This window comes from Procambarus clarkii, chromosome 46 (assembly GCF_040958095.1).
Source record: "Procambarus clarkii isolate CNS0578487 chromosome 46, FALCON_Pclarkii_2.0, whole genome shotgun sequence".
Taxonomy (NCBI): domain Eukaryota; kingdom Metazoa; phylum Arthropoda; class Malacostraca; order Decapoda; family Cambaridae; genus Procambarus; species Procambarus clarkii.
In genome coordinates, this window is record NC_091195.1 from 25880168 (window position 1) to 25901259 (window position 21092).

At 55.3% G+C, this 21092-nt stretch overlaps 1 protein-coding gene across 1 annotated transcript in view; it reads left to right on the top strand.

The window, feature by feature from the left end:
- Positions 1–21092, top strand: part of LOC123770570 (uncharacterized) — a 564737-nt gene that overhangs the window by 51625 nt on the left and 492020 nt on the right. The window contains 2 exon segments of the mRNA XM_069301599.1: positions 4345–4454; positions 10378–11731. Of these exon segments, the coding sequence (XP_069157700.1) occupies positions 4345–4454; positions 10378–11731 (1464 nt within the window).

Genomic DNA, 21092 nt, shown 5'->3' on the forward strand with positions numbered 1-21092 from the left:
TAACATATTATTGTGGTGACGGCACCAACCTCTCCTCTAACATATTATTGTGGTGACGGCACCAACCTCTCCTCTAACATATTATTGTGGTGACGGCACCAACCTCTCCTCTAACATATTATGTCTGTATTTGGCCATTTACTTGTATGGCCGAAAATGAACGTATTTTGAAAATTAAAAATAATTGAAAATAAATTTTGTATTTTTTTCCAAAACAGTAAGTTTAGGGTCCTCTGATAGGTTAGGAGGGCAGGAAGTTCTCCTAAGGTTTCTAAACGTTATGAAAAACGTTAATTGAAAGTTTCCTCTCCTAACCTAACCGAGTAAGCCGGAGGACTCGAACAAAAAACGGGACAGTGCATCACTTTTGTGAGCCGATTTCATTTCAAATTATGTCCATTTTTGGCCATTGCGAACATACGAGTGAAAAGCGACGTTATTTTTAAGAGGACGGGTTATCTTGAGATGATTTCGGGGCTTTAGTGTCCCCGCGGCCCGGTCCTCGACCAGGCCTCCACCCCCAGGAAGCAGCCCGTGACAGCTGACTAACACCCAGGTTCCTATTTACTGCTAGGTAACAGGGGCATTCAGGGTGAAAGAAACTTTGCCCATTTGTTTCTGCCTCGTGCGGGAATCGAACCCGCGCCACAGAATTACGAGTCCTGTGCGCTATCCACCAGGCTACGAGGGTTGATTAATGTGCGCTGGTGTTGGTGTGTGTGCTGATGTGATGGTGTCATTGTGTCTGCATTGTGCATAACCTTGCACCAGGCTCCGGCCCGCTGAACCCCTCAGCAGATGGTGCTGCTGCAGCAGGATCTGCAACACTTGCTCCTGAGACTTGTTAATCTGGCAAAGGGCGTTCTCAAATATCGTTTGTTTGCGCATTATTCGTTTGACGAGTTGGTGATTTTGTGTCATTTCGTCAAGAATTGCTTTGATATGATTCAGGGTGGCATTCTCCTGGGGTCAGGAAGGTGGACTGGTTGGTGGGTCAGAGTGGGTGGCTGGTGTGGTTGGAGGGAGGAGGGGGAAGTAGTAGGGAGGGGGTGGAGATGTCTGGTTGAAGGGGAAGGAGGGGGTGAGTGGTGGTGAGGCGCCGTGGGTAGAGAGTGAAGAATGAGTGGACGCGTTTCTGGGATGGGGAGAGGTGGGTAGGCCTCAGGGATGGGGAGAGGTGGGTAGGCCTCAGGGATGGGGAGAGGTGGGTAGGCCTCAGGGATGGGGAGAGGTGGGTAGGCCTCAGGGATGGGGAGAGGTGGGTAGGCCTCAGGGATGGGGAGAGGTGGGTAGGCCTCAGGGATGGGGGAGTGGTGGCCGGTTATTCTGCACATGTCCCAGGCTGGATCACCCGCTCGACCCTCGGCCCCTCTATTCACTGGCTCACCTGCGACCTGGGCCGCCGTACATGTTGGGCCTTGCCAAGTAGGCCTCATGCTGCAGTGTCGAGTCCAGGCCTGGTGGGATTGCATGCAGTTGACACACTTGGGTGATGACACCCGGACACTGACGCCACACACCCGGACACTGACGCCACACACCCGGACACTGACGCCACACACCCGGACACTGACGCCACACACCCGGACACTGTCACCACACACCCGGACACTGTCACCACACACCCGGACACTGTCGCCACACACCCGGACACTGACGCCACACACCCGGACACTGACGCCACACACCCGGACACTGTCACCACACACCCGGACACTGTCACCACACACCCGGACACTGTCACCACACACCCGGACACTGTCACCACACACCCGGACACTGTCGCCACACACCCGGACACTGACGCCACACACCCGGACACTGTCACCACACACCCGGACACTGTCACCACACACCCGGACACTGTCACCACACACCCGGACACTGTCACCACACACCCGGACACTGTCACCACACACCCGGACACTGTCACCACACACCCGGACACTGTCACCACACACCCGGACACTGTCACCACACACCCGGACACTGTCACCACACACCCGGACACTGTCACCACACACCCGGACACTGTCACCACACACCCGGACACTGTCACCACACACCCGGACACTGTCACCACACACCCGGACTGTCGCCACACACCCGGACACTGACGCCACACACCCGGACACTGACGCCACACACCCGGACACTGACGCCACACACCCGGACACTGACGCCACACACCCGGACACTGACGCCACACACCCGGACACTGACGCCACACACCCGGACACTGTCACCACACACCCGGACACTGTCGCCACACACCCGGACACTGACGCCACACACCCGGACACTGTCACCACACACCCGGACACTGTCACCACACACCCGGACACTGTCGCCACACACCCGGACACTGTCACCACACACCCGGACACTGTCACCACACACCCGGACACTGTCACCACACACCCGGACACTGTCACCACACACCCGGACACTGTCACCACACACCCGGACACTGACGCCACACACCCGGACACTGTCGCCACACACCCGGACACTGTCGCCACACACCCGGACACTGTCGCCACACACCCGGACACTGGCACCACACACCCGGACACTGACGCCACACACCCGGACACTGTCACCACACACCCGGACACTGTCGCCACACACCCGGACACTGTCACCACACACCCGGACACTGTCACCACACCCGGACACTGTCACCACACACCCGGACACTGTCGCCACACACCCGGACACTGTCGCCACACACCCGGACACTGTCGCCACACACCCGGACACTGACGCCACACACCCGGACACTGACGCCACACACCCGGACACTGTCACCACACACCCGGACACTGACGCCACACACCCGGACACTGTCACCACACACCCGGACACTGACGCTACACACCCGGACACTGTCACCACACACCCGGACACTGTCACCACACCCGGACACTGACGCCACACACCCGGACACTGTCACCACACCCGGACACTGACGCCACACACCCGGACACTGTCACCACACACCCGGACACTGTCGCCACACACCCGGACACTGACGCCACACACCCGGACACTGACGCTACACACCCGGACACTGACGCCACACACCCGGACACTGTCGCCACACACCCGGACACTGTCGCCACACACCCGGACACTGTCGCCACACACCCGGACACTGTCACCACACACCCGGACACTGACGCCACACACCCGGACACTGTCGCCACACACCCGGACACTGTCGCCACACACCCGGACACTGTCGCCACACACCCGGACACTGTCGCCACACACCCGGACACTGACGCCACACACCCGGACACTGACGCCACACACCCGGACACTGACGCCACACACCCGGACACTGTCACCACACACCCGGACACTGTCACCACACACCCGGACACTGACGCCACACACCCGGACACTGACGCCACACACCCAGACACTGTCACCACACACCCGGACACTGTCGCCACACACCCGGACACTGACGCCACACACCCGGACACTGTCACCACACACCCGGACACTGTCACCACACACCCGGACACTGTCACCACACACCCGGACACTGTCGCCACACACCCGGACACTGACGCCACACACCCGGACACTGACGCCACACACCCGGACACTGTCACCACACACCCGGACACTGACGCCACACCCGGACACTGTCACCACACACCCGGACACTGACGCCACACACCCGGACACTGACGCCACTGCTGCCTCCATAGTGACTCTCACTGTAGTGGTCTCTGTGGGCGGCCTTGATGGTCCGCTTACTGACCACTTCTGGTCACTGTTACACCGGTTACAGTGACCAGTTCTGGTCACAGTGTTACACCGGTTACAGCGACCAGTTCTGGTCACTGTGTTACACAGTGGACACCGGTTACAGCGACCAGTTCTGGTCACTGTTACACCGGTTACAGCGACCAGTTCTGGTCACAGTGTTACACCGGTTACAGCGACCAGTTCTGGTCACAGTGTTACACCGGTTACAGCGACCAGTTCTGGTCACAGTGTTACACCGGTTACAGCGACCAGTTCTGGTCACAGTGTTACACCGGTTACAGCGACCAGTTCTGGTCACAGTGTTACACCGGTTACAGCGACCAGTTCTGGTCACAGTGGACACCGGTTACAGCGACCAGTTCTCGTCACTGTTACACCGGTTACAGCGACCAGTTCTGGTCACTGTTACACCGGTTACAGCGACCAGTTCTGGTCACTGTTACACCGGTTACAGCGACCAGTTCTGGTCACTGTTACATCGGTTACAGCGACCAGTTCTAGTTAGTGTTACACAGTGGACACTGGATACAGTGCTCACAGCCTCTCTCCTCTCCCCAGATCGACCTCCACGGCAGCATCCTGGACAAATGGTCTTGTGACACTGGCAGCCGCTGTGTCTCCCAGGACGTGGAGATCCTGCTGAGGAAGTCCCAGACCCTTATAGACAGGTGGGTCAGCTGAGGAAGTCCCAGACCCTTATAGACAGGTGGGTCAGCTGAGGAAGTCCCAGACACTTATAGACAGGTGGGTCAGCTGAGGAAGTCCCAGACCCTTATAGACAGGTGGGTCAGCTGAGGAAGTCCCAGACCCTTATAGACAGGTGGGTCAGCTGAGGAAGTCCCAGACCCTTATAGACAGGTGGGTCAGCTCAGGAAGTCCCAGACCCTTATAGACAGGTGGGTCAGCTGAGGAAGTCCCAGACCCTTATAGACAGGTGGGTCAGCTGAGGAAGTCCCAGACCCTTATAGACAGGTGGGTCAGCTCAGGAAGTCCCAGACCCTTATAGACAGGTGGGTCAGCTGAGGATGACCCATGGTGGGCCATGGTGTACCCATAATGACCCATGGTGAGCCATGGTGTACCCATAATGACCCATGGTGGGCCATGATGTACCCATAATGACCCATGGTGGGCCATGGTGTACCCATAATGACCCATGGTGGGCCATGGTGTACCCATAATGACCCATGGTGGGCCATGGTGTACCCATAAGGACCCATGGTGGGCCATGGTGGGCCATGGTGTACCCATAATGACCCATGGTGGGCCATGGTGTACCCATAATGACCCATGGTGGGCCATGGTGGGCCATGGTGTACCCATAAGGACCCATGGTGGGCCATGGTGTACCCATAATGACCCATGGTGGGCCATGGTGTATCCATAATGACCCATGGTGGGCCATGGTGTACCCATAATGACCCATGGTGGGCCATGGTGTACCCATAATGACCCATGGTGGGCCATCTTGGCCATAAGGGCCACGAGAAGTCAAATTCAAAATGACTTTTGTCAACAATATTCGTTTAAATTATTATATGACTTAGATATATTCTCTTATAATATAGTCATAACTATAAACACCTACACTCTCCTGGTATACATCATGTATACCAACTGGTTGGTATACTGCCATACCACTTGTCCTTGTTCAGTGATACGCAGTTATGTATACCAATTATTGTTACTACGATAAGCAATATAATTTTGTGATGTAAACCAAATATTTCTTGTGCCTCATGGCTTTTGTGGTTTACATTGATGCCTTGTAAACTTGGATGTCTCATTGATGTTGCGACGTTCATGTGATGACGATACACAGTCACGAGCCTCGAGGTGGTCCATGGTGACTGTCGGCCCCAGCAGGTACGACCAAGTAGGGTAAGTTAGGACGAGGACCGAGCGCGTCGTCTGCTGGCACGGGATCCGTCTCGAGGGGTGAGAGGCGCCCCGCTCGCCCAGTGCACGTCCTCATGCGTGTTTAATGTGGTGTATAGTTAGTATAGGGTGTTCAAGTGTGTGTGTATGTTGATGGGAAAGGTGAGTGTTGACAGTGTATGTTTAGCAAGCGTAGAGTTGTAGAGGTGAGCATGTATGCTTATAGAGAGTGTTAAGCATGTGGCCTCTAGAGTTAAGCATGTGGCCTCTAGAGTTAAGCATGGGAGGGCAGGAGATCTAAGCATGTGTCACGCCCCATTCTGACTCGAAGGCACACCGTGGGAGTAAGAGGGACAGGAGCGGGCGAGCGGATACCCGGGTGATGCTCGCGTGTGACCAAGTGTGCTCACCTAGTTGTACTTACCGGGTGTTATCAGCTGTCCCTCACACAGCCTCGGAGAGTTAAAACCACACATTAACCCAAGGACCTTCGTCGAGGTCTTCCCTACCTCAGGCCTCCAACAGATCAAACGCAGTTACCAGTCATTACACACGCGCACACACACGTGTCAATGTGAGGGGAAAGAGCGTAGTGAGCCGCTTGAGGCATTACCCTTGCCTCCAGCCCACCATAGTGTCACCACAACACCCAGTAGCAAGCCTCCCTCACCTGTCACTGAACTTAAACATTACGTCTCGGAGGAGATCTGGTGCAGTTTTTCTTCATATCTTCCTTCACGCCGGTGAAGTAGACTCTCACCGGGAGGGAGGATGTGGTCTGTTACCCTAACTGTTTAAGTCAAGTGTGGACCCACGTCCTGACATCTTCATTATCCTGACCATGTGACGGTAGTGAGATGTATGGGGTAATGGCCCCCCTTCTCTCTCTCTCTCTCTCTCTCTCTCTCTCTCTCTCTCTCTCTCTCTCTCTCTCTTCTCTCTCTCTCTCTCTCTCTCTCTCTCTTCTCTCTCTCTCTTCTCTCTCTCTTCTCTCTCTCTTCTCTCTCTCTTCTCTCTCTTCTCTCTCTCTTCTCTCTCTCTTCTCTCTCTCTTCTCTCTCTCTCTTCTCTCTCTCTTCTCTCTCTCTTCTCTCTCTCTTCTCTCTCTCTTCTCTCTCTCTTCTCTCTCTCTTCTCTCTCTCTTCTCTCTCTCTCTCTCTCTCTCTCTCTCTCTCTCTCTCTCTCTCTCTCTCTCTCTCTCTCTCTCTCTCTCTCTCTCTCTCTCTTCTCTCTCTCTCTCTCTCTCTCTCTCTCTCTCTCTCTCTCTCTCTCTCTCTCTCTCTCTCTCTCTCTCTCTCTCTCTCTCTCTCTCTCTCTCTCTCTCTCTCTCTCTCTCTCTCTCTCTCTCTCTCTCTCTCTCTCTCTCTCTTCTCTCTCTCTCTCTCTCTCTCTCTCTCTCTCTCTCTCTCTCTCTCTCTCTCTCTCTCTCTCTCTCTCTCTCTCTCTCTCTCTCTCTCTCTCTTCTCTCTCTCTCTCTCTCTTCTCTTCTCTCTTCTCTTCTCTCTCTCTCTCTCTCTCTCTCTCTCTCTCTCTCTCTCTCTCTCTCTCTTCTCTTCTCTGTGTCTCTGTCTCTGTCTCTGTCTCTGTCTCTGTCTCTGTCTCTGTCTCTCTCTCTCTCTCTCTCTCTCTCTCATATATAATTTTCAGTAGGATAGATAGATAGATAGATAGATAGATAGATAGATAGGTGGAATAATGTACTGAGGTGTGGAAGGGGTACTTACATAGATATTGTAGTACACAGCCATCTGCAACGCGTTTGGTTACCCTCTCCATCTCTCTCTTTCTGGAGTCTGTGATGGATGGTGTAGGGGCAAGGCACTTCCTAAAACACTTTTCACTCTGCTAAGGAGGACGTAACGATTTGTTCAGATGTCTCGAGAATCGCAGAAGCTGACCACAAACCCTCACGTAGCCTCGGAGAGTTTAAAACCACACGCTCCCATCACCCTGGAGCGGTGTGGGTGTTTTTGGTGCGTGTAGTCAAACCTCACAGTGTGTTGAGGTCCTTCCTTCACCCATAACCAGCGGAGTGTGAGAGGCCGACCTGCTGTTTCTTTGGAGCTGAACAGTCAGTCACAGGCCGCAGTATCCGCTCTCTCACTGTCTCGGTACTTATCATCCCGGCTCATGGGAAGTTGACGTCGCCTCACCACTCCCTTCACAGCCGGCGGTGACACCCGTCCTCTCAACCTTCACGCGTCAGTTCCCTAACCCTTTGGACTCACTACATTTCTCTTTAAACACACCAGCAGTTAGGAAACATATACACATTATATAATTTGTATTCTTGTATTAAATACTTTGGATATTTTACATACACTGTTAGCTAGTCAAAACATGTCATAACAGATCCATCTCGATCTCATTTTACACCATAGGAATGTCTTATTAGTGTAAAAAATACTTCCACCATCAATATTGAGAGACAGTCAACCAGTCTGGACTGAATAAGGGGAGACATGATCTCCACATACAAAGTCGCAGCATTACATTTCCTCAAGCAAACTTCTCGTCATAGGTTCATCAGACTGCCAGCATTTCTCCCCACAACACACCAGTGGTTAGGAAAAGTAGGAACATTTAGTATCACATCGGCTCCTCCTCCGTCTCCCGCACAGCAGTTAATGTAATAATGACGGAGTGACGGGTGTAGGCGGGTCATCCCCAGACATCCATCCATCCACCTTAACACCCGCCGGCTGGGCCGCATCTTGGTGGAGCCTCGCAGTCAGTATTAGAGGTGTGTGATAGGAGGCGTTTGTTTTCTTAAATCGTTTTTATGTTTAAAGTTCAACATATGGAACACTATCTCCTTCACGGTTTCCAACACCTTAGCAGTAGAGCAAGTTTCAAACAGGTATTTAGCACTCTTAAAATACCTTCTACCATCCAGCATATATTATGAAACTGACGCGTGAAGGTTGAAGAGGACGGGTGTCACCGCCGGCTGTGAAGGGAGTGGTGAGGCGACGTCAACTTCCCATGAGCCGGGATGATAAGTACCGAGACAGTGAGAGAGCGGATACTGCGGCCTGTGACTGACTGTTCAGCTCCAAAGAAACAGCAGGTCGGCTCTCACACTCCGCTGGTTATGGGTGAAGGAAGGACCTCAACACACTGTGAGGTTTGACTACACGCACCAAAAACACCCACACCGCTCCCGGGTATAATGAGAGCGTGTGGTTTTAAACTCTCCGAGGCTGCGTGAGGGTTTGTGGTCAGCTTCTGCGATTCTCGAGACATCTGAACAAATCGTTACGTCCTCCTTAGCAGAGTGAAAAGTGTTTTAGGAAGTGCCTTACCCCTACACCATCCATCACAGCCTCCAGAAAGAGAGAGATGGAGAGGGAAACCAGACACGTTGCAGATGGCTGTGTACTACAATATCTATGTAAGTACCCCTTCCACACCTCAGTACATTATTCCACCTATCTATCTATCTATCTATCTATCTATCTATCCTACTGAAAATAAATGAGAGAGAGAGAGAGAGAGAGGGCAGGAGAGAGAGAGAGCGAGAGGATGGAGATAGAGAGGAAGGAGCGAAAAAGAGGAAGGAGCGAAAGAGAGGAAAGGAGCGAAAGAGAGAGAGAGAGAGAGAGAGAGAGAGAGAGAGAGAGAGAGAGAGAGAGAGAGAGAGAGAGAGAGAGAGAGAGAGAGAGAGAGAGAGAGAGAAGGGGGGCCATTACCCCATACATCTCACTACCGTCACATGGTCAGGATAATGAAGATGTCAGGACGTGGGTCCACACTTGACTTAAACAGTTAGGGTAACAGACCACATCCTCCCTCCCGGTGAGAGTCTACTTCACCGGCGTGAAGGAAGATATGAAGAAAACTGCACCAGATCTCCTCCGAGACGTAATGTTTAAGTTCAGTGACAGGTGAGGGAGGCTTGCTACTGGGTGTTGTGGTGACACTATGGTGGGCTGGAGGCAAGGGTAATGCCTCAAGCGGCTCACTACGCTCCTTCCCCTCACATTGACACGTGTGTGTGCGCGTGTGTAATGACTGGTAACTGCGTTTGATCTGTTGGAGGCCTGAGGTAGGGAAGACCTCGACGAAGGTCCTTGGGTTGATGTGTGGTTTTAACTCTCCGAGGCTGTGTGAGGGACAGCTGATAACACCCGGTAAGTACAACTAGGTGAGCACACTTGGTCACACGCGAGCATCACCCGGGTATCCGCTCGCCCGCTCCTGTCCCTCTTACTCCCACGGTGTGCCTTCGAGTCAGAATGGGGCGTGACACATGCTTAGATCTCCTGCCCTCCCATGCTTAACTCTAGAGGCCACATGCTTAACACTCTCTCTAAGCATACATGCTCACCTCTACAACTCTACGCTTGCTAAACATACACTGACAACACTCACCTTTCCCTTCAACATACACACGCCTGCTCCCATACTCACCCTATACTAACCATACACCACATTAAACACACATGAGGACGTGCACCGGGCGAGCGGGACGCCTCTTACCCCTTGAGACAGGCCCCCCCCCCCCCTTCCATGCTCACCTGGACAGGTGTGCCTTACCTGGCACACCTGTCCTAGGTGTCATGCCCGGTCTACGTCCTAATTTACACTACTCGACCATAGTAACTGTTATCCTCAGCAGGTACGACCATAGTGACTGTTATCCCCAGCAGGTACGACCATAGTAACTGTTATCCCCGGCAGGTACGACCATAGTGACTGTTGTCTCCAGCAGGTACGACCACCGCAGTGAGGGCAGCAGTGACAACACAGACAACACAGTGCCCGGGGTCTTCACCAATGCCCTGCACCTGGCCGTGGACTACGGTGCCGCTGACGTGGTCAGACTCCTGCTGCGCTACGGTGTCGAGCCCAACCGTGGCGGGTTGGTCAGCATGGGCGGCGGGTGTGGGGCACCTGTGGGCGGCGGCGGGTGTGTGGGGGCTGTGGTCGGGGGCTGTGTGGGCACCTTCCCCAGTGCCCGGGCACGCCTGTCGCCCCGTGCCTCGCCCACCAGCGTGCACAGTGCGCACAGTGCCGACAGGAGGAGTCTCAACACTGCGCACGGTTCCCTAATGGGGTCTCCTTCGCCGCGCTGCTCTCCAAGGGCGTCTCCGCGCGGTTCCCCACGGGTATCCCCGAGGGCGTCTCCCCGGGGCTCCCCCAGGGCATCTCCCCGCTCGGGTTCTCCTCGTTCTATCTCTTCTCGCCCGTCGTCTCCTCTGGCAGGGGGCGACAGGGGCAGCCCCAGGGCACCCTCGCCCAGGACGGCGTCTCCGCTACACTTCGTGCCCCCGCCCATACCCTACTCTGAGCCAGAGGTGCGCCTCAGGCCTCACACCTTCCAACGCTACCAAATGATCCAACTCCAGCAGGCACAGCAGAGCGCACTCATCGGAGACATGGTGCGCATGGAGGAGGATCGTAACAAAGTGCGCGCGGCGATGCGCACCCCAGAGTTGTCGAGGTCAGTTGCTGGCGGCGGCGGCGGCAGTGCTGGTCACAGTAGCTCCGCCAGTACTGGTCACAGTACCGGGTATGGGTACGGGGCAGCCGACGACGGCCCAAACTGGCACCCTGGCAGTGCCCCGCCGCTCTTCACGCCCACAGGCGTCAAGAGAGACAGTAGGCTAGACTTTAACCTAGACGTTAGGACAGACGGCAGAATAGACAGTAACAAGAAGCAACTAACCAATGCCAAATCTCACAAAAATGGGACCAATGTCACTGAAGACAAATCTAGAATAGCGTTAGTGAGTGACTTCGTGGCGTGGAGAAGCGCCCCCGCAGGGAACCACGACAAGACCAAGGACAAGACCAGGTCTCCTGCTGGCGTCGAGGGCAGGAGCATCATCAAGGACGACTCCAGGAGGGACATCTTGAGGGAGCAGCGCGACAAGGACGAGAAGATGAAGGAGGCGAGGAAGGAGACGACGACGACGAGGCGGGTGTCGTGGGTGCCGGGGGTGACTGACAACGCCGCCGCCACCAGAGACAAGCTCGCCTACAAGAGGAGACATTCTGCTGTTGTCAAGTCCAGTGAGGTCACTTTCCAGCGCCAGAGGTCCTTCTCCCTTGACAGTCAACAGGTAAATATGTTAATTAACTTGGAGGAGGTCAATTATCTCTGATCTGACTGTTAGACGAATGTTTATTAATGTTAACAATGCCTCTCTAATATGATTATTTAACATTTTGGAAGTTCCATAATAATATACGTTTGCCTGAAGTCATGACAACTGTAGAGAGGGTGAGCAGACCTCACCTGCCGTAAAGGTATGTTGTGTTACATATTTATCTTTTGAATAGTTTACCCTTCTTTCTTAATATACTCATTCTCTCTGTATTCCCATTTTCTGTACCTACCCATTTTCTGTATTTACCCATTTTGTATATCTACCCTTTTTCTGAACCTACCTAATTTGGTGCATCTATCTATTTTCTGTATCATATACCCACTTTCTGTATCATTCGCCACATTTTTTGTGCCCATTTTTCTGTATCTACCCATTGTAATTCTGAAATAATTGAATTATAGCCACGATATCGTTTTCATGGTACACACAAGGGGAGTCTTAAGCATTAAATCCATCGCATGGTTCATTCCTAACGAGAAACTGTAGAGTGGACTGAATAAAAGGATCTACAGTTGTTTACAGTGGTGCAGTTATGTGACTAAACTCCCGCTGGGAAGGTCATACATGGAGGCGGCCACCTTATAACATAAGAACATAAGAACATAAGAACAAAGGTAACTGCAGAAGGCCTATTGGCCCATACGAGGCAGCTCCTATTCTATAACCACCCAATCCCACTCATAACCCTTCCACTGCTGAGCGCGTTCCTGGGGCCAGATTCACGAAGTGGTTACGCAAGCACTTACGAACGTGTACATCTTTCCACAATCTTTGACGGCTTTGGTTACATTTATTAAACAGTTTACAAGCATGAAAACTTGCCAATCAATTGTTGTTATTGTTATAAACAGCCTCCTGGTGCTTTGGCGCTCATTAACTGTTTAATAATTGTAAACAAAGCCGCCAAAGATTGAAAAAAAGATGCACAGGTTCGTAAGTGCTTGTGTAACTGCTTTCATGTATCTGGCCCCTGAGCACTTGCGTGGTTAGGATTTGGTGTAGGACTTACGATTTGGTGATGGACTTGAGGCCTGTCTTGAGCTTATCTCGAGATGATTTCGGGGCTTAGCGTCCCCTCGGCCCGGTCCTTGACCAGCCCTCCATTTTGTTACACATCCCCAGAAAGCAGCCCATAGCAGCTGACTAACTCCCAGGTACCTATTTACTGCTAGGTGAACAGGGACATCAGAGTGTAAGAAACTTTTTGCCCATTTGTCTCCGCCTCCACCGGGGATCGAACCTGAAACCTCAAGACTACGAATCTAAAGTGCAGTCCACTCAGCTGTCAAGCACCTGTGTACCTCTGGAGATGACACAGGTGAGCCCCCAGGTGTGTAGATGACACAGGTGTCCCTCCAGGTGTGTAGATGACACAGGTGTCCCTCCAGGTGTGTAGATGACACAGGTGAACCCCAGGTGTGTAGATGACACAGGTGTATAGATGACACAGGTGTGCCCCCAGGTGTGGAGATGACACAAGTGAGCCCCAGGTGTGTAGATGACACAGGTGAGCCTCCAGGTGTGGAGATGACACAGGTGTGCCCCCAGGTGTGTAGATGACACAGGTGTGCCCCAGGTGTGTAGATGACACAGGTGAACCTCCAGGTGTGTAGATGACACAGGTGTGCCTCCAGGTGTGGAGATGACACAGGTGTGCCCCCAGGTGTGTAAATGACACAGGTGAACCCCCAGGTGTGTAGATGAGACAGGTGAACCTCCAGGTGTGTAGATGACACAGGTGTCCCTCCAGGTGTGTAGATGACACAGGTGAACCTCCAGGTGTGTAGATGACACAGGTGAACCTCCAGGTGTGTAGATGACACAGGTGAACCTCCAGGTGTGTAGATGACACAGGTGAACCTCCAGGTGTGGAGATGATACAGGTGTGCCCCCAGGTGTGTAGATGACACAGGTGAACCTCCAGGTGTGTAGATGACACAGGTGAACCTCCAGGTGTGTAGATGACACAGGTGAACCTCCAGGTGTGTAGATGACACAGGTGAACCTCCAGGTGTGTAGATGACACAGGTGTCCCTCCAGGTGTGTAGATGACACAGGTGTGCCCCCAGGTGTGTAGATGACACAGGTGTGCCTCCAGGTGTGGAGATGACACAGGTGAACCTCCAGGTGTGGAGATGACACAGGTGAACCTCCAGGTGTGTAGATGACACATGTGTGCCTCCAGGTGTGGAGATGACACAGGTGTGCCCCCAGGTGTGTAGATGACACAGGTGTGCCCCCAGGTGTGTAGATGACACAGGTGAACCTCCAGGTGTGTAGATGACACGGGTGAACCTCCAGGTGTGTAGATGACACGGGTGAACCCTGGACTCAGATTCACGAAGCAGTTACGCAAGCGCTTACGAACCTGGGGACAGATTCACGAAGCAGTTACGCAAGCACTTACAAACCTGTCCAACTTTTCTCAATCTTTGGCGGCTTAGTTTACAATTATTAAACAGTTAATGAGCTCGGAAGCACCAGGAGGCTGTTTATAACAATAACAACAATTGATTGGCAAGTTTTCATGCTTGTAAACTGTTTAATGTAACCAAAGCCGCCACAGATTGAGGAAAGATGGTTCGTAAGTGCTTGCGTAACTGCTTCGTGAATCCCGGTCCAGGCGTGAGGTTGGGCGAGTGGCCGCCAGAGGGCTCACGGGACTGTGGCAACTGGACATTATCAGGAGAAACAATCAGTGCCGTGCTGACCGCTGGAGGGGTGACACGTCGCCCGTCCCGCTCCTCCGCCACACAGCCTCGGCTGAGAGGCTGTTCATGTTCATTTTCATTAGAATAATTTTCCCCAAATATATTGTGTGGAGGATGGACTCGTCGGCTCCCTGGTAAGTTACTAAGGGTCGTTTGTCTCGCACCAAACTGCTTCAGAGTCTTCTAAATGATTAAGAAGCTGATTAGCGAGTCTAAGGCAGGTTCCTCACACAGTTAGGCTCTACATTATAATATATAAGTTAACGAAACATGGAACAAAGCCCAAAGATGGTGAGTAGTTGGGTGATTATGGATGGCCATTCAGGGTAGGTGTTGTGTGTGTGGACCAGGCGGGCCCCCTGCGGCCCTGGTGTGTGTGTGTGGACCAGGCGGGCCCCCTGCGGCCCCTGGTGTGTGTGTGTGTGGACCAGGCGGGCCCCCTGCGGCCCCTGGTGTGTGTGTGTGTGGACCAGGCGGGCCCCCTGCGGCCCTGGTGTGTGTGTGTGTGTGTGTGGACCAGGCGGGCCCCCTGCGGCCCCTGGTGTGTGTGTGTGTGGACCAGGCGGGCCCCCTGCGGCCCTGGTGTGTGTGTGTGTGGACCAGGCGGGGCCCCCTGCGGCCCTGGTGTGTGTGTGTGTGGACCAGGCGGGCCCCCTGCGGCCCTGGTGTGTGTGTGTGTGTGTGTGTGGACCAGGCGGGGCCCCCTGCGGCCCTGGTGTGTGTGTGTGTGTGTGTGTGTGTGTGGACCAGGCGGGGCCCCCTGCGGCCCTGGTGTGTGTGTGTGTGGACCAGGCGGGCCCCCTGCGGCCCTGGTGTGTGTGTGTGTGGACCAGGCGGGGCCCCCTGCGGCCCTGGTGTGTGTGTGTGGGGACCAGGCGGGCCCCCTGCGGCCCTGGTGTGTGTGTGTGTGTGGACCAGGCGGGGCCCCCTGCGGCCCTGGTGTGTGTGTGTGTGGACCAGGCGGGCCCCCTGCGGCCCCTGGTGTGTGTGTGGACCAGGCGGGCCCCCTGCGGCCCTGGTGTGTGTGTGTGTGTGGACCAGGCGGGCCCCCTGCGGCCCTGGTGTGTGTGTGTGTGTGGACCAGGCGGGGCCCCCTGCGGCCCTGGTGTGTGTGTGTGTGTGTGGACCAGGCGGGCCCCCTGCGGCCCCTGGTGTGTGTGTGTGTGGACCAGGCGGGCCCCCTGCGGCCCCTGGTGTGTGTGTGTGTGGACCAGGTGGGCCCCCTGCGGCCCCTGGTGTGTGTGTGTGTGGACCAGGCGGGCCCCCTGCGGCCCTGGTGTGTGTGTGGACCAGGCGGGCCCCCTGCGGCCCCTGGTGTGTGTGTGTGTGGACCAGGCGGGCCCCCTGCGGCCCTGGTGTGTGTGTGTGTGGACCAGGCGGGCCCCTTGCGGCCCTGGTGTGTGTGTGTGTGAGGACCAGGCGGGCCCCCTGCGGCCCTGGTGTGTGTGTGTGTGTGGACCAGGCGGGCCCCCTGCGGCCCCTGGTGTGTGTGTGTGTGTGGACCAGGCGGGCCCCCTGCGGCCCTGGTGTGTGTGTGTGGACCAGGCGGGCCCCCTGCGGCCCCTGGTGTGTGTGTGTGTGGACCAGGCGGGCCCCCTGCGGCCCCTGGTGTGTGTGTGTGTGGACCAGGCGGGCCCCCTGCGGCCCCTGGTGTGTGTGTGTGTGGACCAGGCGGGCCCCCTGCGGCCCTGGTGTGTGTGTGTGTGGACCAGGCGGGCCCCCTGCGGTCCCTGGTGTGTGTGTGGACCAGGCGGGGCCCCCTGCGGCCCCTGGTGTGTGTGTGGACCAGGCAGGCCCCCTGCGGCCCCTGGTGTGTGTGTGTGTGTGATGGGTTCTTGCCTCTGTGGGGGTTTGGTGGGTTCAATTTTCTTCTCTGGAGGTTCTGTTATGTTTGAATGGCTGTGGTCCATTAGCTGATGTGTGGAGCCTGGCGGCGGTCAAGGTTACTGGGGTATTGGCTGGCTCTTGTTCCCCTTTGACCGCGTCTGTCCCTGCCCCTGGCTTGGGGGGGGGGGGTTCCCTAAAGCCTGACTTTACCCCAGCCTCTAGTGTGCTCAAGCCGGCTCTATACCAGCCTCTGGGTGTACCCAAGCTGGCTCTATACCAGCCTCTGGGTGTACCCAAGCTGGCTCTATACCAGCCTCTGGGTGTACCCAAGCTGGCTCTATACCAGCCTCTGGGTGTACCCAAGCTGGCTCTATACCAGCCTCTGGTGTACGCAAGCCGGCTCTATACCAGCCTCTGATGTACGCAAGCCGGCTCTATACCAGCCTCTGGTGTACGCAAGCCGGCTCTATACCAGCCTCTGGTGTACGCAAGCCGGCTCTATACCAGCCTCTAGTGTACTCAAGCTGGCTCTATACCAGCCTCTGGTGTACGCAAGCCGGCTCTATACCAGCCTCTGGTGTACAAAAGCTGGCTCTATACCAGCCTCTGGTGTACCCAAGCCGGCTCTATACCAGCCTTTGGTGTACCCAAGCCGGCTCTATACCAGCCTCTGGGTGTACCCAAGCCGGCTCTTTACCAGCTCTGGGTGTACCCAAGCTGGCTTTATACCAGCCTCTGGTGTACCCAAGCTGGCTCTATACCAGCCTCTGGTGTACCCAAGCTGGCTCTTTACCAGCTCTGGGTGTACTCAAGCTGGCTCTATACCAGCCTCTGGGTGTACTCAAGCTGGCTCTATACCAGCCTCTAGTGTACTCAAGCTGGCTCTATACCAGCCTCTGGTGTACCCAAGCTGGCTCTATACCAGCCTCTGGGTGTACCCAAGCCGGCTCTATACCAGCCTCTGGGTGTACCGAAGCTGGCTCTATACCAGCCTCTGGTGTACCCAAGCCGGCTCTCTACCAGCCTCTGGGTGTACCCAAGCTGGCTCTATACCAGCCTCTGGTGTACCCAAGCCGGCTCTATACCAGCCTCGGTGTACCCAAGCTGGCTCTATACCAGCCTCTGGTGTACCCAAGCTGGCTTTATACCAGCCTCTGGTGTACCCAAGCTGGCTCTATACCAGCCTCTGGTGTACCCAAGCCGGCTCTATACCAGCCTCTGGTGTACCCAAGCCGGCTCTATACCAGCCTCTGGTGTACCCAAGCTGGCTCTATACCAGCCTCTGGGTGTACCCAAGCTGGCTCTTTACCAGCTCTGGGTGTAATCAAGCTGGCTCTATACCAGCCTCTGGTGTACTCAAGCTGGCTCTATACCAGCTCTGGGTGTACCCAAGCTGGCTCTATACCAGCCTCTGGGTGTACCCAAGCTGGCTCTATACCAGCCTCTGGTGTACCCAAGCTGGCTCTATACCAGCCTCTGGTGTACCCAAGCTGGCTCTATACCAGCTCTGGTGTACCCAAGCTGGCTCTATACCAGCCTCTGGTGTACCCAAGCTGGCTCTATACCAGCCTCTGGGTGTACCCAAGCCGGCTCTATACCAGCCTCTGGGTGTACCCAAGCGGCTCTATACCAGCCTCTGGTGTACCCAAGCTGGCTCTATACCAGCCTCTGGGTGTACCCAAGCTGGCTCTATACCAGCCTCTGGGGTACCAAGCCTGGCTCTATACCAGCCTCTGTGTACCCAAGCCTGGCTCTATACCAGCCTCTGGGTGTACCCAAGCCGGCTCTATACCAGCTCTGGGTGTACCCAAGCTGGCTCTATACCAGGCCTCTGGTGTACCCAAGCTGGCTCTATACCAGCTCTGGTGTACTCCAAGCTGGCTCTATACCAGCCTCTGGTGTACCAAGCTGGCTCTATACCAGCTCTGGGTGTACCCAAGCTGGCTCTATACCAGCCTCTGGGTGTACCCAAGCTGGCTCTATACCCGCCTCTGGGTGTACCCAAGCTGGCTCTATACCAGCCTCTGGGTACCAAGTGGCTCCTATTACCAGCCTCTGGGTGTACCAAGCTGGCTCTATACCAGCCTCTGGTGTACCCAAGCTGGCTCTATACCAGCCTCTGGGTGTACCCAAGCTGGCTCTATACCAGCCTCTGGGTAGTACCCAAGCTGGCTCTATACCAGCTCTGGTGTACCCAAGCTGGCTCTATACCAGCTCTGGGTGTACCCAAGCTGGCTCTATACCAGCCTCTGGGTGTACCCAAGCCGGCTCTATACCAGCCTCTGGTGTACCCAAGCTGGCTCTATACCAGCCTCTGGTGTACCCAAGCTGGCTCTATACCAGCCTCTGGTGTACCCAAGCTGGCTCTATACCAGCCTCTGGTGTACCCAAGCTGGCTCTATACCAGCTCTGGTGTACCCAAGCTGGCTCTATACCAGCTCTGGGTGTACCCAAGCTGGCTCTATACCAGCCTCTGGGTGTACCCAAGCTGGCTCTATACCAGCTCTGGTGTACCCAAGCTGGCTCTATACCAGCTCTGGGTGTACCCAAGCTGGCTCTATACCAGCCTCTGGGTGTACCCAAGCTGGCTCTATACCAGCCTCTGGTGTACCCAAGCTGGCTCTATACCAGCCTCTGGTGTACCCAAACTGGCTCTATACCAGCCTCTGGTGTACCCAAAGCTGGCTCTATACCAGCTCTGGGTGTACCCAAGCTGGCTCTATACCAGCCTCTGGTGTACCCAAGCTGGCTCTATACCAGCCTCTGGGTGTACCCAAGCTGGCTCTATACCAGCCTCTGGTGTACCCAAGCTGGCTCTATACCAGCTCTGGTGTACCCAAGCTGGCTCTATACCAGCTCTGGTGTACCCAAGCTGGCTCTATACCAGCCTCTGGGTGTACCCAAGCTGGCTCTATACCAGCCTCTGGGTGTACCCAAGCTGGCTCTATACCAGCCTCTGGGAGTACCCAAGCCGGCTCTATACCAGCCTCTGGTGTACCCAAGCTGGCTCTATACCAGCTCTGGGTGTACCCAAGCTGGCTCTATACCAGCCTCTGGGTGTACCCAAGCCGGCTCTATACCAGCCTCTGGGTGTACCCAAGCCGGCTCTATACCAGCCTCTGGGTGTACCCAAGCTGGCTCTATACCAGCCTCTGGTGTACCCAAGCCGGCTCTATACCAGCCTCTGGGTGTACCCAAGCTGGCTCTATACCAGCCTCTGGGTGTACCCAAGCCGGCTCTATACCAGCCTCTGGGTGTACCCAAGCTGGCTCTATACCAGCCTCTGGTGTACCCAAGCTGGCTCTATACCAGCCTCTGGGTGTACCCAAGCCGGCTCTATACCAGCCTCTGGGTGTACCCAAGCCGGCTCTATACCAGCCTCTGGTGTACCCAAGCTGGCTCTATACCAGCCTCTGGGTGTACCCAAGCCGGCTCTATACCAGCCTCTGGGTGTACCCAAGCCGGCTCTATACCAGCCTCTGGGTGTACCCAAGCCGGCTCTATACCAGCCTCTGGGTGTACCCAAGCCGGCTCTATACCAGCCTCTGGGTGTACCCAAGCCGGCTCTATACCAGCCTCTGGGTGTACCCAAGCCGGCTCTATACCAGCCTCTGGGTGTACCCAAGCCGGCTCTATACCAGCCTCTGGGTGTACCCCAAGCTGGCTCTATACCAGCCTCTGGGTGTACCAAAGCCGGCTCTATACCAGCCTCTGGGTGTACCCAAGCTGGCTCTATACCAGCCTCTGGGTGTACCCAAGCTGGCTCTATACCAGCCTCTGGGAGTACCCAAGCCGGCTCTATACCAGCCTCTGGTGTACCCAAGCTGGCTCTATACCAGCTCTGGGTGTACCCAAGCTGGCTCTATACCAGCCTCTGGGTGTACCCAAGCCGGCTCTATACCAGCCTCTGGGTGTACCCAAGCCGGCTCTATACCAGCCTCTGGGTGTACCCAAGCTGGCTCTATACCAGCCTCTGGTGTACCCAAGCCGGCTCTATACCAGCCTCTGGGTGTACCCAAGCTGGCTCTATACCAGCCTCTGGGTGTACCCAAGCTGGCTCTATACCAGCCTCTGGGTGTACCCAAGCTGGCTCTATACCAGCCTCTGGGTGTACCCAAGCTGGCTCTATACCAGCCTCTGGGTGTACCCAAGCCGGCTCTATACCAGCCTCTGGTGTACCCAAGCCTGGCTCTATACCAGCCTCTGGTGTACCCAAGCTGGCTCTATACCAGCCTCTGGTGTACCCAAGCTGGCTCTATACCAGCCTCTGGTGTACCCAAGCTGGCTCTATACCAGCCTCTGGTGTACCCAAGCCTGGCTCTATACCAGCCTCTGGTGTACCCAAGCTGGCTCTATACCAGCCTCTGGGTGTACCCAAGCTGGCTCTATACCAGCCTCTGGGTGTACCCAAGCTGGCTCTATACCAGCTCTGGTGTACCCAAGCTGGCTCTATACCAGCTCTGGGTGTACCCAAGCTGGCTCTATACCAGCCTCTGGGTGTACCCAAGCTGGCTCTATACCAGCCTCTGGTGTACCCAAGCTGGCTCTATACCAGCCTCTGGTGTACCCAAGCTGGCTCTATACCAGCTCTGGTGTACCCAAGCTGGCTCTATACCAGCTCTGGGTGTACCCAAGCTGGCTCTATACCAGCCTCTGGGTGTACCCAAGCTGGCTCTATACCAGCCTCTGGTGTACCCAAGCTGGCTCTATACCAGCTCTGGTGTACCCAAGCTGGCTCTATACCAGCTCTGGTGTACCCAAGCTGGCTCTATACC